This window comes from Manacus candei, unplaced genomic scaffold, assembly GCF_025592945.1.
Source record: "Manacus candei isolate 608988 ecotype Guabito, Panama unplaced genomic scaffold, ASM2559294v1 h1tg000027l, whole genome shotgun sequence".
NCBI lineage: Eukaryota > Metazoa > Chordata > Aves > Passeriformes > Pipridae > Manacus > Manacus candei.
Window position 1 is genome coordinate 5,344,659 of NW_026138075.1, and position 14,884 is coordinate 5,359,542.

The following is a 14,884-nucleotide window of genomic DNA, read 5'->3' on the forward strand; positions in this document are numbered from 1 at the left end:
CAACACACTTGGCTTTTCCAACAGCTTAAAACAAGTGATAATGAGGTTAGGCTTATTGCCACATCTGTGATGGTTAAAATATTTAATATAAAGAAAATGAACAAAACCCCCAACAAACACACAGAAAACCCCACAGGCCAAAATAAAACAGTAGAAGGTTTGTTTATCACAAAAATTAATCAATTTGCAAGACAGATGTACAATACCTAAATTGTTCCCACTTCTGATAGCTTTCTAAGGAGAACCTTTTTCCATAACTTGTTTCTCTATCTTGCTATTAAAAACAACTATATGCTCCATCTGTATCTTGAGCATCCACAATAAGCACTGCACATTACCACCTCCAAAATGGAATATCTAAAAGCAAAAAACGTATTTCACGGTGGAATTTGACATCTGAAGTACTTAAAAAAAATAGTTGAATACAAATGTTCATACTCATATAAAAAACTATACATACAAAAAATACAGCACGAAACATTCAGAAACGTTTAATATATCTAAAACTTTAAAACCCCGTAAATAGAAGGTAAACACCACAGGACAGCTGTTTGAAAAGAGTTTGGTAATTTTTTTTCAGAACGCTATGTTTACCTTTTCTATGCATTTTCGCAGGCTGTGGATATTTCGAACCCACCATCCTATCCCCATAGCTCTGAGCTCTGACCATGTTGGATCTCCCTTCTGTACTGCAGGGAGCATACTCAGCAGTTCTTCTTCCGCTACTGAATGAAACGCCCAGGCAAAGTGACTAGTAGATAACCCTGCATAATAACACATTAAAAAAAAAATTTAAAAGACATCCATTAATAAAATATTCTAGAATCTGAAGTCAAGGGGATGGGAAAGGGAGAAGGGAAAAAAAGTCAAACTCTTTATTTTGCATTTATAAGTGCATTGCTGATGAGGCAACAGAAATGTAAGAACATCTGTTAGCACTGTATATCTAATACTAAAGAAAGATCATATAGCTAAAAACAATTTTTCGTCTGCCAACTCTTTATGTAAGTTTGAAAAGAACTGAGTTACTAAACATCAAATATATGGATAATGGTGGCACTAAGATTAGCCATGATACAAAGCACAATGTACTGATTACATTTTTCAAAGTTTTGAAAGGTAAGTTTGCTACTTTGACTTGGATTTGAAAATGCAAAGTTTCAGATAATCAGAGCAGAAAACACATTTGAGGACAGAGATACAAAAGAAAACATGAAATAAAAAAATGTCAGGAGAAAGACAGCATTTATTAAGCAGTAACAGCTGGTTATGGATAATTGTAACTCGAGTGACAGCCAGACACTTCTTTGTAGAGAGGCACACTGAACTGCACTTCTGCATGTGTCCTGGAGGCACTTCTCACTCTCATCGATTTCTGAGCAGAAGTATCTCAACTAAAATTAGTTCATCAGAAAGCTAACTCTGCAATACTCTGCTGTGGCATCTTGGCCAAATGCCAGTCTCTGATTCAGCTGAGGGGTGACAAGTCATGAGACTGAAAATGCCATCAACTGTCATGATGGCTAAAAGAGTAATCGCAGCCAGTTCTTTAGATTTGATTATGACTAATGAAATCCACCTCATTCGATTGCCTGCAATATCAGGATGAAAACAGTTAAATTATACAAAAACCCCCACATTTGAAATAGTTCACTCTATAATTACAGTAAGCATATAGAAATATTTAAAGTCCAAGCAGTCTGTAAAATACTTTTTTTCCCAATAGGCACTAAAAACCTAAGTAAATATGTACTACTTTCTACTGCTTATTCCTGCAGAAGGTTATTGGAATGATATGATACTAGAAGTACAGAGAAGTCAGTTCATTTGGGGAAACAGAAAAAAAAAGTAAAATTAAAAATTTGTTAGACAAGAAATTACTTCATTTCCAAGACCAAAAATAAAGCATACATTTTCTGCTCTGGCATTTATTCATATTGGACAATTTTTTTTAAAAAAACCCAATACATTAACCCATTGGTTCTGTGAAGGTATGTCAACAGCACACCAGTCATATGTACATCACCAAAATCCAACTCATCTAAGAAAACACATCAGTTACCTTGGTGAAGCAGCTGAGCTCGATGTACAGGAGGAAGCGCAGTTGTCAGAAAAGTGTGAAGCCGAACAGCCAATAAAAATTTTAAACCACACTCGTCAAGAGTTTCTCCACCTGGAAATAAATATTTTTACATACACTTTAGTGAAACTACTTGAAGTTATTGTGTGTCTTAATAGAAGAAATACAATTTTGTGACTACTAACATTTTAGATTTGTAAATATAATAGCATAATTCACAATTCTTCCCTTCAAGGGAAGGGAAAGAAGATTTCAAATATAAAAAGTTTTGAAGCTTTTTGTTCTCTTCAATGCAAGAAACAGAAGAAGTGTTATATTAAAAAATCGCTTGCAAACTTTATTTCTCAATTTCTCTGAAATACATAGTCCAACAAATATTCATCATTAAGAAAGCTGTCCCTTCAAAAGTGAACTAAAAATAATCATGGTGTGTGGACTGATGGATAAACAGTGGCATTAACAGTGAGAAAAACAAAATTTGATTCTTATCAAAGCATTAAGTCTTGAAACTCTAGTTAAACAGTAAATACTGTGATGGCACAGTAAATAATACAGGCTATACTATGAAATAAAACTGTAAACCACAAAAATATTCCAAAATAGGAAAAAACTCTCCAAAAGGGTTGTGAAGCACAGTAGTACATTTAACTTGGAACAGACGCCTTACCTTGACTTCTGTCTCTGCTTTCTCCAATGTCAGTACTGGTAGTAGCAATTGTATCTGCCAAGGCAAGCAATGACATTTGCTCCATCCTAGTCAGACCTGGCAAGCTTGAATGAAGTAAGTGACGAGAAAGAACTTGAGCATGTTCTGGTCCAAAGTAAGTTGGGCTATACTGAGAAAGATCGATGACTTTCGGTTTCAAACTCTCTTCTTCTGCATCAAGTGTAACAAGATCATCTGTACTTATAACAGGATTTTGAAAGAGATTTTCATAATTGTCATTGGGTGTATCTTTTTTATTTTGACTACTTTGATTATTAGTCTTCTCTGAACAGGAATAAGATGAATCATCATCCGCTGCAAGCAGAGCATACAAAGGCAATGGCGGAACAGAGTCTATTTCAATATAGTCTGTAGTCTCCGTTTTGCTGAATGTTTTTGGATCTCTTGCAGTACTTCCGCTAGCACTGATTGTCAGAGATCTGAGCCTCTTATCATGATTAGGCTCAGATTCATTTATAGCAACAACTTCTCCAGCAATGCACTTCACCAAATGGGAGAGAATGGCTTTTGCTCTGCGTACTTTACCAAGATCCATGAGTTCCAGCAGTTGATATGGATGGTACTGAGGTAAAGTTGGAGATAATGTATGAGCTGCTTCAAAAAGACCAGAATCTTCCATTTCCACGGAGAGATCAGAGGCAGATCTTTTCCCACTAAGTTTCTGTGCAAGGCTGGTCATAGATCTGGTCAAGGTTCTCTTTGGTGGATGTAGACCTGAGGCGGCTGACTGGCTTTGTTTCATTAAGCTCGTTATACATGATATACTTCCACTGCAGGAATCCATACTAACTAGTTCCTGCTTAGCAGGAGATTGCCACTGGGAATAAACATGCATTTCACAATCCATTCCAACTACAAGAATGCCATCGCGCACCCAAGACAAGGAGACGGGAAAAGGAGGTGATCCTTCTACAGATGAAACCAAGTCAACACAACGCAGCAAAACAAATCCAGAAAGGGTTGTGGTCTTAGTGCTGCCACTATGGGAGACTGCTACAATCTCATTACTATTTTGTTCTTGCCTCTTCCCAGACAGTTGACCAAACATATAAAGTTTTGATCCAATTCCTACTGTCAGAATATGTGAACCATCTTCCCTAGACATCCAGTCTAAGTGTACCAAGTGCTTGCTGCTGGGTATAATACTCCCACCATGAGACAGAAAAGTGTCCTGCTGGTTATATGCCACTAAATTGCTGTCAATACTAACACCAGAGTCAAACGTGGTGCCTATCTCATCTAAATTAAGAGTCTGTTCTAAAATCCAAGAAGAACCCCCTGTAGATTCACATTCAAAAATACTAACATGCATTACAAAATCTTGATGGCTATTTTTAGATGCTACCTGCTTGTATGCTACTGCTAATCTGTTGGTGTGTGCACAGCTGACTTCAGTTGGCCTTCCTGGAACACTAATAGCACTACTGCTAGGAAGTCCATCCTCAATCAGTAATGGCCATTCTTCCCATACATATTTAACATCACCATGTGTGCTGTATTCCGGCATGGAAAAACCTGATGATTCAGTGACAACTCTGCATCTCCAGAATCGAACTTTTCCATCAGAGCATGAAGTAGCCAGCAGATAAGGTGCACGACAAACAGGATATATGGAAGAAGAACTGAGATGTCCTAAAATGAAATAAAATACATTTTCACTGTGGGAAATACTAAAAAGCAAGCACAAAACTAGAGACGTTTTTATACAGCTACCATTTTATTATTCTGAAATTAAAAAAATATTACTACTTCCTCACAAAGAGGTTGTTTACAGGGCCTCACAAAGAAGACAATGTGACAAAAATACCACAAAACCATTTTACCTTTTGATTCCATTTCATTCTCTAGAGGAAAGCCAAATTATATTATTTGAACATGAATATTACTATATATTATCTCTTCCATTAAACATGCCTCCATTCAAAAACGTAAATCTATTATATTTCTGAAAGATTACTGATGAAAACCTTAAAACTTATAGATCCTACAAAAAATTTCATGAATGATTGCAAAACAAAATTTGTGCTTGTATAATTCTTTTTATTGCAAGAATGTGAAATTCAATAAATATTATACCTTAAAGAAAAGTTTTATTTTTGTATTAGTTCCAGGATGGAGATATAAAGTTAGGGAAACAGGTTTTAGCAAACCTTTTGGATCCTATAGGTATTTTAATTTTAACATCAAATACCAAACTTACTACTACTTCGTTTCTATTTTAAGACCAAAGTCAGAAAGGCAAGGAGTCCTAATTTTAGTCCTTTTTGAAAAAAATTACAAACCTGCTGACGGCTTTACACTTATTATCTCTACTGCTTCTGGCATATTCAGCTCTTGACTATACACCATTTTGGAAGACAGAGTAAGCCGGCTGGTGCTCTGAAGGTTTGCTCTACAGGCCCGATACTTTTGAGTAAAAGGTGATTGGATCTTCTCTGGATCAGGTGAAGAATACAATTCTTCTGTTTGTGTTGCTTCTTCAGGTGGATTTGAACCTATCTTTTCATCTAAAAAAATTTTGCATTGTTTATTTTAAAAAAACAATGATTTCTTTTAACTCAAGAAGTAATTTTACTCACCTTAATAGTTCCAAAAAAGACAGATAAAACATGACTTAAAATTTTACTTTCGTTCATATTCAAAGAGGAATGCTAGCATATTTCAGATTAAACACTTCTGAGATTCTATAACTGCTGGGAAATTATAAAAAAAACAATCAAACTATAACCAGAAAGACCAAAACTGCAGACAGAGTTATGCATGTGGCTACCCACTGAAAATAAGGTTTCCATGAGCACAAAATATCTGCAGGTCTAGAAAATTAAATGAAGATATCCATGGCTGTCCTAGTTAGAACAGCTGGGACTAGTTCATCACTGTATGGATGTAACCCAAAACTGTGTATTCTATAGCCTTCCATGCCATTTCCCAGAAACTATTATCAATAGACCATTTACACCATCTGCCCAGAGCAGCTTGACTCATCAGGCTATAAACTGGGTGTTAAGAGGCCTGCGAGACAGGAGGATGCTCCTGTCCTCATACCCATTGTGGAACACCCTGCCCTGAGGGAAGTTCTGGGCATTCCTGCCTGAACTGGAGGATATATAATCTTGGGAGTCTTGGGACTTCTTTAACCACTCCTGGGATCCAGAGGAAGACTGCAGATCACCACTCTCAACCAGACTGCAGACCATCACTCTCGACCGGACTGCAATCACCACTCTTGACCAGACTGCAACAGCTCTCCCACCAACAGGCTTTTCCCTCTCCTTTTACTTTGGACTCAGGGGGCCCAAAGAACACCACTCTGTTCATGCCCCAGGGTGCTGGGTTATACATTTGGGTTTTGTGGGTTAAAACCAACTGTCTGTCTGTATAATTGTACTTATTGTATTATTTTATTAAATTGTTATTCTGATTTATAATCTCTCCTTTTAGTTGAGTTCATTTCCCCTGCTGGTTTACCTTTAAACCAGCGCAATGTCTTACCTTACAAAATGGGGAAAGTTATTTTTCAGAAAAGTTTTATTACAAGTTTATTTTATCGCTTAAAATGTAGGTTCTCAGAGATTACATAATATAAATTTTCCCTTTTTTTTAAATAAAACTCAATAGTTGAAGTTGAATTTGATGGATTTGGAACATAAATAGCCAAACACATTTGCTGAAAAGCCTTATCAGTAATATCCTCATCATGTAACCAGATCACAAAATTTGGATCTTTTTTATTCTCACTATTTTATAAATTAATTGCAATAATACTTATTTCTGCCTTTGAAAGCAATAGTAAGAAATACTAATTTAGTTTAATGACAGAAACATGCATTATAATAGATTCCTCCAGTAAGTGGTGAGTCTCAAACATGTTTTCTTCAAATCTTTAAATGTTAACAGAAAACTACTGAAGTATATCTTTGCTTACTTTAAAATTTTATAGTTTTAGAGGTAGTTTGGTAGTTTGAAAGAGAACCAGCAGATTTCAGAACGTCAAAATTGTTTATAATTATGATGACATCACTGATGCTTAGACGCTTCAGACCATGATCCAAATTAAAACATGTAAACGCAAAAATTGCATAAGAAAAAATTATGAAAGTAAAACACCTTGACTTTTAGACCATATTAAATAAGTTTAACCCAGTTAAATATTTCTGCCCTTAGAATGGACAAAAAATACCAAACTCTGGGCTCAGGCTGAACCCAAAAGCTTCATCATTCTGAAGATTAAGTAATCCAGAAAGAATGGGTTGTGATAAAAGCTTGTAATCAACTGCAGATTCTTTTCAAAAAGATGAAATACAATTCAAAATACACTGAACAGCAGATATATGAACAGCAGATATATTCACTAGATAGTAACTTACTTCTTAAAAGGAAAATACGAGAAAGCTTACCTATTGAGACAGGAACTGACTTCAAATGTAAGTGCCACATATGTAGTAATGAACGGCTTTGAGTATATTCTATTACTATTAAGTAGAATTTTTCGGAGAATCCATTCTGCTGGTTTCCTGATGAAATTAAGAAGAGGGAGATCTTAGGAGTTATTCACCTGAAAGCAGAACTAAATTTTGCTGGTTAGCAAATAATCACATTAAGCTCCGACAAACTAATACCGAAATGCAATGGTCTGACTATATCCAACTGTTACTTTAGTTTTCTCAGTATTTTACCACAACTAACAACCACCACAATAATGGATGCACTCATGTAAGAATTGTCAATGTTTTCTTTTAGAAATAACAACATATTTGAGTGACTTTGCTGTGTATAATAAAGCTAGATCCCAGATCAGCTTTATTGTGTATAATAAAGTTGGATCAGCTCTGGACCTTTGCCTTTTACATGTTTGTCTCTCACAGTTTCTTAACCATCTGTTAGCGGTAACTGTAACAGTTACAGAGGTCTGGCCTTCATAAAAATTATACAAATTATATCTAAAGAAGAAATGCCATTGTCCACATTTCTGAAAGTCACAGCTTGGTCTAATGGCTAGGCTCGTTGGTCACAACCCAGCCAGACCAATTATATATAGACTAGGCCTACAAACAGTCTGGAACACACAAGAGATGTAATGCTTCTTCCCAAGAATTAATTTACTATAGTTTCACACCAAGAAAAGAGGACACAAGTTGTACTATCAATAGGAGCCCGTTTCTGGACGGTGTACCTGGCCATTCTCCCTTCTTAGTATCAAAGTAAACCCATTAGGACCAAGAAGGAATAGTTTAGTGATCATCTTTCCTCTGTGATTCCTCTAACCCTTCTTTAGCTGTGTATCTACATAAAACATGATCAAGAATAAGTTGTATTTGCCCTGTGTGTTTGACACCGTGGTGCTTACGGTACTACAGAAAAACAAATTAATTTGTTCTTTTTAAAAACAATCTTTATGCATTATTAAAGATGAAAGAATGTTCTTTTAAAAAACTAGAAGGCTTTAAAGGACTAGAAAATACCTTCAGATTAGAATGTATGCAAATGATCCAGAACTAATTTACAATTTTCCATTTAGCCCAATTCCTTACATGGTAGCAATCCATGCAGAACTTCAGAACACATACAGATATATACAGTTGTTTTTTCTAAGATCAAATGTCTTCCATATTTCTTTTTAAATCCTTTTTGTGTATCATATTCAAGATGTAAACATACAATTATGTGTACAGTAACACTTCTTTTTGTTCTCTGTTTTGTGCCTAATTTTCAACATCTCACTTGCATTTTTTGAACTCTGCTGAAGGCTGGGATTATCTCCACTACTCCAAATCTTTTCCTCAAGTAGAAACAGCCAATTCATAAATGATCACTATGAACATAAAGTTCAGGCAGTATGTTCCTTGGTCCTTTTGACACTTTTCCATGCCTTTGCTTCCTTTCATTCAGGACTTCCTTTACTATTTTACTACAAACTTTACTCTGACTCTCTTTTCCCCACTGGAACAGAACACCACAAAATTGTGATGCCTACATAACAGAATCACTGGTTCACTCCACCAAGGAAAACAAACCATTTATTCCACAGCAACTCAGATCTGCCCAAAGACCTACAAATCCACACACTACTCATAGTATTCTAGTGAGGGGGAATTATTTGGTCTGCCATTTATTATACTATGCAAGGCCTGAGGAGCAGTATTTAGCTGATATAAAGGATGAACATCCACCATGATAGGATACAATAAGATTTCTCTATGTCATACTTTACCACTACAGGCTTCACATTTAAAACCCCTTCCCCCTCATGTAAGACAGGTATCAGTAAGGGACTGCTTAATATACTACATAAGGGGTATCTCATGATTTAAACTACTTTATCTAAAACTTAGTTGCACATAACTCAGAGGAAGTGAAACACCCGTGAATTCCGTTAGACTAGAAATTCTTCTGAAAATCTCAAAGTAAGGTATTTGACCTTAAAATGACAAAAGCTATTTATTAGGAAGTTTTGTTCTGCAGAATGAAAATTTCAATGTTCTATGAAAAAGAATTTTTTACCAGAGTCGGATAAATTGTTCTTCTTTGCAGGCATTTCCTTCTCCTGGTTATGTAAAATGAAATCTTCTTGAAAAACATGGAATAACTGTGTTTTCCGGCCATGCTAAGAAAGTAAAAACACAAATAGGAAGAGAACATTACAGAATGTACTGCTTAAGCTCTCTAACATGAGAGCTTCTAACTTACTAAGTTATACACATCAGTGAAAGATTTCTCATGAAAATGCACTTTCATTACTCACATTCTTTTCACTTACAGGTACTACTGAAAACAAGAGCAAGTATACACCACAAGCAGTCTTTAAATACCTCATCTTTACCTGACAGAGAGCTACAGGTATCACGTTTACTATTAAGACTTTTTCAAAAAAGCTAATTACAGTGAAAAATGAGTATAGGAGAAAATCTTACAAGCTCTGTGATAGCATCCAGTTCAATGATACACCCTGGGCGAGCCGTAGATTGCTGACTTATGATGTTAAAAACTTCACCAACATACTTCTGTTTAAAAAGAGTTAGAGGAGTGGTCTTGTTAACTTAGTTTTGTGCATTTCTGTGACACAGCCTGCTAGGTAGGTGCAACATCACTACACAAATGTTAACTAAAGCACTAAATATACACTGGTTGTGATTCAGTAAGACTATTCCCCATTTTATTCAGGTAATATTCCCCATTTTATCAAAAGCACGTATGATTTGGACGGGTGAAAAGTGACAAGAATATCTGGAAAGCCCCACATTTAGCAATGTATTGTCCCTTCCCCAAGCTGCACTGTCATCTCAGCTTTTCATTAGGATGGCAATGCACACACACAAGTATTATTCCTTGTAGTGCAAGTGTTTCAGAGGTATTTTCCAATCAAACGCTGGCCTGCCTCAATATGCAGAGTTTGAGATTAAATCATATACAGTGGCTAAAAAAAGTTTTATCTTATCTGCTTTTACAAGCAGAATCACCTGTGAAATCCTCAGCAACCAGCTTAGTTACCAATACGTTTTGAGCCTAGTGAGACTGAATGAAGTTGTAACATGCAAAAACTTGAGATGGCTTTTTACTTACAGAAATTTCTGGATTGGAGAGCTCACACAAAAGTTTCTTAGCATCTATCACAGCTTGATATAATTTCAAATGCTGCCCATCACTAGCCACAAAGCAGGCACTTGGAGAATTACAGTATGCACCTGAAAAGCAGGAAGGCAAAAAGTACTCAACTATTCAAACACTAATTTGCTTCCTTTTTCCTTTTTTTTTTTTCTGGACAAGAGGCAATTTTGAAGTTATGACAAAAAACAACCCAGCATAAAAAATGTTAACTTCCATTCACAAGCAAGAATCACAAAGTTTAATGCTGTGTTCAGCAATCAAATCAAAGCCTATTAAAGGAAATGAGAATCCCATTTGCAAACTAGAGCTAAAAATTTTCCTCAGCTTTTAAGTGTTCAGTGTGCTCTGAAGAATGCACTAGTATTTAAGAACTTAACTACATAAGCTCCTAAAAAATCAAATACATAAAATAAGACAGAAGAGCACAGCAAATCTTCACATAAGAATAAAGAACTTCCAAGTATCAGCAGCTTGAAAATTTGTGAAGGGCCCATACTTAACATTTTTTCCATTACATTCAAGTATTTCTATATTATCTACTTAAAAGCATTATTAGGTTATTTACTTTTATTCTAAAACACTTCACAAATCAGGAAACAAAACTCACCAAGGCAATAGCTGGGTATAAGTGTGGGCAGCCACGCAACATTAGAAAAAGCTGAAACATGAAGAGAATTGATCCGAGCAAGTTCAGAAACTCCACCAGAAAAGGACAAAGGCCCAACAGGATCTACTCTCCAAAGAATAAGTTCACTGTAAACTGCATTGGGATCCTGGGATGTCACATTTGCATTGGCTCTACTCTGAAGTCTTACTGGTGACTCCTGAGACCTCAAGGAATCATTTGCCTGTATTGCATTCTCAACATCTGGTGAAATTAGAGCATTGTGATGTGAGGTTGTAAGCAGCAGTGGTAATACTGAGTGGCAAGCCAAGTCATTAAGATGAAAACGGTGACCACAATATCGGGATTTATGTGAAATACTGAGTACGGTTGAAAAAGCAGATTCCTCAGCAAAACTCACTAGCCACTGGTTCAATGACCCATCTGCATGTTTGGAAATCATCATAACGTTAGGTGTGAAGATGCTTAGTTTTAAACTGCTGGTTGTTTTACTGTGTCCAGAAGAGATAAGCATAGATGATGATCGCGTAAGGCCAGGAGGCTTTTGTTTGCCTTGTTGAATAGCTAAGTCAACATTTTTGGTACAAGCATACATCACTATACTCCTGCAAAGAGAGTTTGCATCACCCGTTGGAAATGCAACAGGAATTCTTGAGACAAATGACACCTGGAATTTTAAGAAAGGAAGAATAAATATTAGTTATTGTCTCATCATACATCTCACTGAGTAACTATGTACAATGCAGAAGAAATAAAGTACCTGCACCTGGCGAAACATGCCGGGCTGGTATTCATCTAGCCAGTCCACATGCCACACCAGCAGTGAACCATCCATAGGATGTATACTGAATAGCATGTCAGCATTTTTACTCCATTCAGAGAGTAGAACTTCAATTTCATGATCAATAATAGCAGAAGATAAAGGAACAAGGCTTGAATTTGGAGTAGCTTTCTCATCGCTCAGTTCCTTCTTTTCTTGGTTTCCTTTTTGCTCATCCCCATTTTCATCAGCTTCTAGAACACAGATATATATAAATATATATTATATTCAAAACCAGCAGTATAACAAGTGGTGTTATTCAGGCACTGGAGCACCTTTCAGGCCTTTTATAAGACAATCATATGAGAACTACTTTAAAATTAAAGAACTAATCTAAAAGAATGAAAATTATAACAAGACCTTATGGACCTTAATGACTAATAAAACAAAATAATTTATATTGCACCTTAATTTGAAATATTTTTCTTTTCCACATTTTATACAAATTTTTGCATGCATAGCCAGAACATGAGCACCAAGCTCTAAAATATATAAATTAATTGAATATATTATGTTACAGAATAAAGCTATATAAATGAAGTGTATGTTAATATCTAAAAAAAAGGAAGTTAATTCAAAGTATTGCACTTGCTTCCTTAATATTAAAGTAACAATTTATGCAAAGGCCTCCAGGTCAGCCTAAGTAAACAGTGCAGTTTTCAGCAGGTATTACCTCAAAATTTCTAGAACAACCATAAAAAACCCCACAAAAACAAGAAACCTAAACAAACAAAAAAACCCCAACCAACAGCTTTTTTAGATAGAGATTTTTTAAAGTCACTTAGGTACTTTCAGCATATGGGAAAAAAATGCATAAAACTGCTACTGTAATATGTCTTCCATGTCAAGTTGCCCACCTCTGACTTCACCTGAAGGAACATTACAAACTACTTTCTAAAATGAAAGCCATTTTTCTGAACGGTATATGTCTCTCTAACTTTTACCTTCTTCTGATCTGCCATCCATTTGATTAGATTCCTCAGTATTAGTCTCAGGAGAATGATGTTCAAAACTCCTTTTAAGTTGTTGCAAAAACACTTCCATAGATAAGGTAAAATGAAGTTCTTTGTTGTTTAGCCAGTGCACAACAAAAGGTCCACTTTTTTCTTCACTTTCACCAAGACTCAGAGATGTGATAGAAGGGAGTAGAGGGATATCTACCAGAAAAAGATGTTGACATTTTTTAGAACTAAGTCGTTTGGTCAAAAAATCATTTTAGAGAAATTATTTTAAGCAGAAACCCTGTTATGAAAAAAATACACGTAGTGTATTGCCACTTGCCATTCCTTTCACCAGCATGATCTGTTTTCAGCCACCACAAGAGATGTTCCACAGAGAGGTTCTTTGTAATGCTTACCTTAGGATCACAGTACCGCCCTGTGATATCTTCTTGATGTAACACCGTACACTCAGGTTAATTTACCCTGTCTTTTGCTACTACAGCTCAGTATGACCCAAATAATTTACGCATGATTTCCAACATTAAGTCCATAACGGATGCTGCAGATATACATTGTAATCAAAGACTACAGGCTTACACAAGCAAAAACTTGTACAGTCAATAGATGACACCCTCTGTAACACCATCACAAAATTCCAGAATTTCTAATTCTGATAGATTCTGTTATTTGACATTGCCCTTTAATGGTAACCAGTGCCCCACGTTGCTGTGAAAAACAGAGCAGTAATCACAAAGTGTGCGACAGAAGCAAGGGTCAGACTGCTGCTGAGTAACATCATCTAAATTAAGCGTAGCTAAAAGGCAGTTAGGTGATTTACCGAAATTTCCTCAAATCACTGACGTTAAGCAATATGTTAAAAGCTCAACCTGCATGTAATTCTCACCTAGAAGCCTCTACGTATATTCTCATCTCCTTCTGCTCCCTATTACTTAAATTCCATGTCCTGGGAGATTTAAAAATCAAAATCACTCAAAATCTGTTGGTTTTAATCAAAGTCAATGATGGCTTTGAATTACTAATCCTCCAATCTAGTTAAAGAAAATTATAACTAAGAGCACACAGATAAAACGAAAGGACTACCAGGACAGCCAGCAATTTTATTGTGGGAAGGGGATGCAGCATGTGAAGGAGGCAAGAGGAGCACATATGACTTAAGAAGTGCAGTCTGTCTTCCTAAACAGGCCAATGCCAGTCTCAAAAATAGCATTATACATATGGATAGCAACAGATCTTGGAGGGAAAAATTCTGTTGACCCCTTTTCGAAACACAAAGCTGAGTAAGGTGATCTAAAAAGATTACTCTTCAGATAAGAAATCACTTTTTTTTTTCCCATTCTCCTACCTCAAAATTACCAGTTTCTAACTGATGCTCAGCTCTGGACATTATCCCTAGTGAATTTCTACTTGCTTCATAAATCACAATCACTCTTTCCAGAAAAATACTAATGTCTTTGGATGGAAGAACTTCTTCTGAAATTACCTAGAGACAATTTTGTCGTAGTAACCACCGTTTATTCCTTTCACTGAACTCCATCCAAGCTGAATATCCATTGAAATAACACCATCATATAAAAGCAGGTCTCAAGGATTTTGTCACTAAAAGAAAATTAGTTTCATATACTATATGAAATTTTATATTTATTCTTACATATGACAGCATTATTCCTCAAAATGCGAAGCTGTTTTGGCCTTAAGTTTTTATCGACTATTTTAAAATGTTGTCGTAAGGGCAAATTTTCAAGTGAGAGATCACAGACTGATTTGTTTAAATTAAATGAAAGGAAATACAATTAGGTTTTCAGATTAAATCCAATTTCAAAAGGGCAAACAAAAAGGCCTACTTAGAAAATCTCATTAGATTGACATACTTAAGGACTTGACTGTGAGGAAGAACACATACTTCTTCAAATTAAGATTTAGAATGTTAAAGTTACTTTAAAGAACAACCTGTTACCTTCCAGGTAACTGAGTTAAAGACCAAGTGATCCAAAAGACAGTAATAGACACAGATTAATACAGATAATATAAAAAGAATATACGATTAAAAAGGCCAAACACAAGTTTT

At 35.7% G+C, this 14,884-nt stretch overlaps 1 protein-coding gene across 7 annotated transcripts in view; it reads right to left on the reverse strand.

Annotated features, from left to right (window-relative positions):
- DMXL1 (Dmx like 1) overlaps window positions 1–14,884 on the reverse strand; it is an 81,785-nt gene that overhangs the window by 38,676 nt on the left and 28,225 nt on the right. For 6 of the 7 annotated variants that reach the window (XM_051789291.1, XM_051789290.1, XM_051789289.1 and 3 more), the window contains exons 10-20: window positions 12,802–13,014; window positions 11,798–12,051; window positions 11,020–11,704; window positions 10,368–10,489; window positions 9,719–9,808; window positions 9,309–9,411; window positions 7,205–7,321; window positions 5,090–5,314; window positions 2,748–4,439; window positions 2,063–2,173; window positions 595–764 (exon numbers count right to left, since the gene is read on the reverse strand). In XM_051789291.1, the coding sequence (XP_051645251.1) occupies window positions 595–764; window positions 2,063–2,173; window positions 2,748–4,439; window positions 5,090–5,314; window positions 7,205–7,321; window positions 9,309–9,411; window positions 9,719–9,808; window positions 10,368–10,489; window positions 11,020–11,704; window positions 11,798–12,051; window positions 12,802–13,014 (3,782 nt within the window). The remainder of the gene's footprint in view (window positions 1–594; window positions 765–2,062; window positions 2,174–2,747; window positions 4,440–5,089; window positions 5,315–7,204; window positions 7,322–9,308; window positions 9,412–9,718; window positions 9,809–10,367; window positions 10,490–11,019; window positions 11,705–11,797; window positions 12,052–12,801; window positions 13,015–14,884) is intronic. The other variant, XM_051789288.1, reaches the window with a different exon arrangement.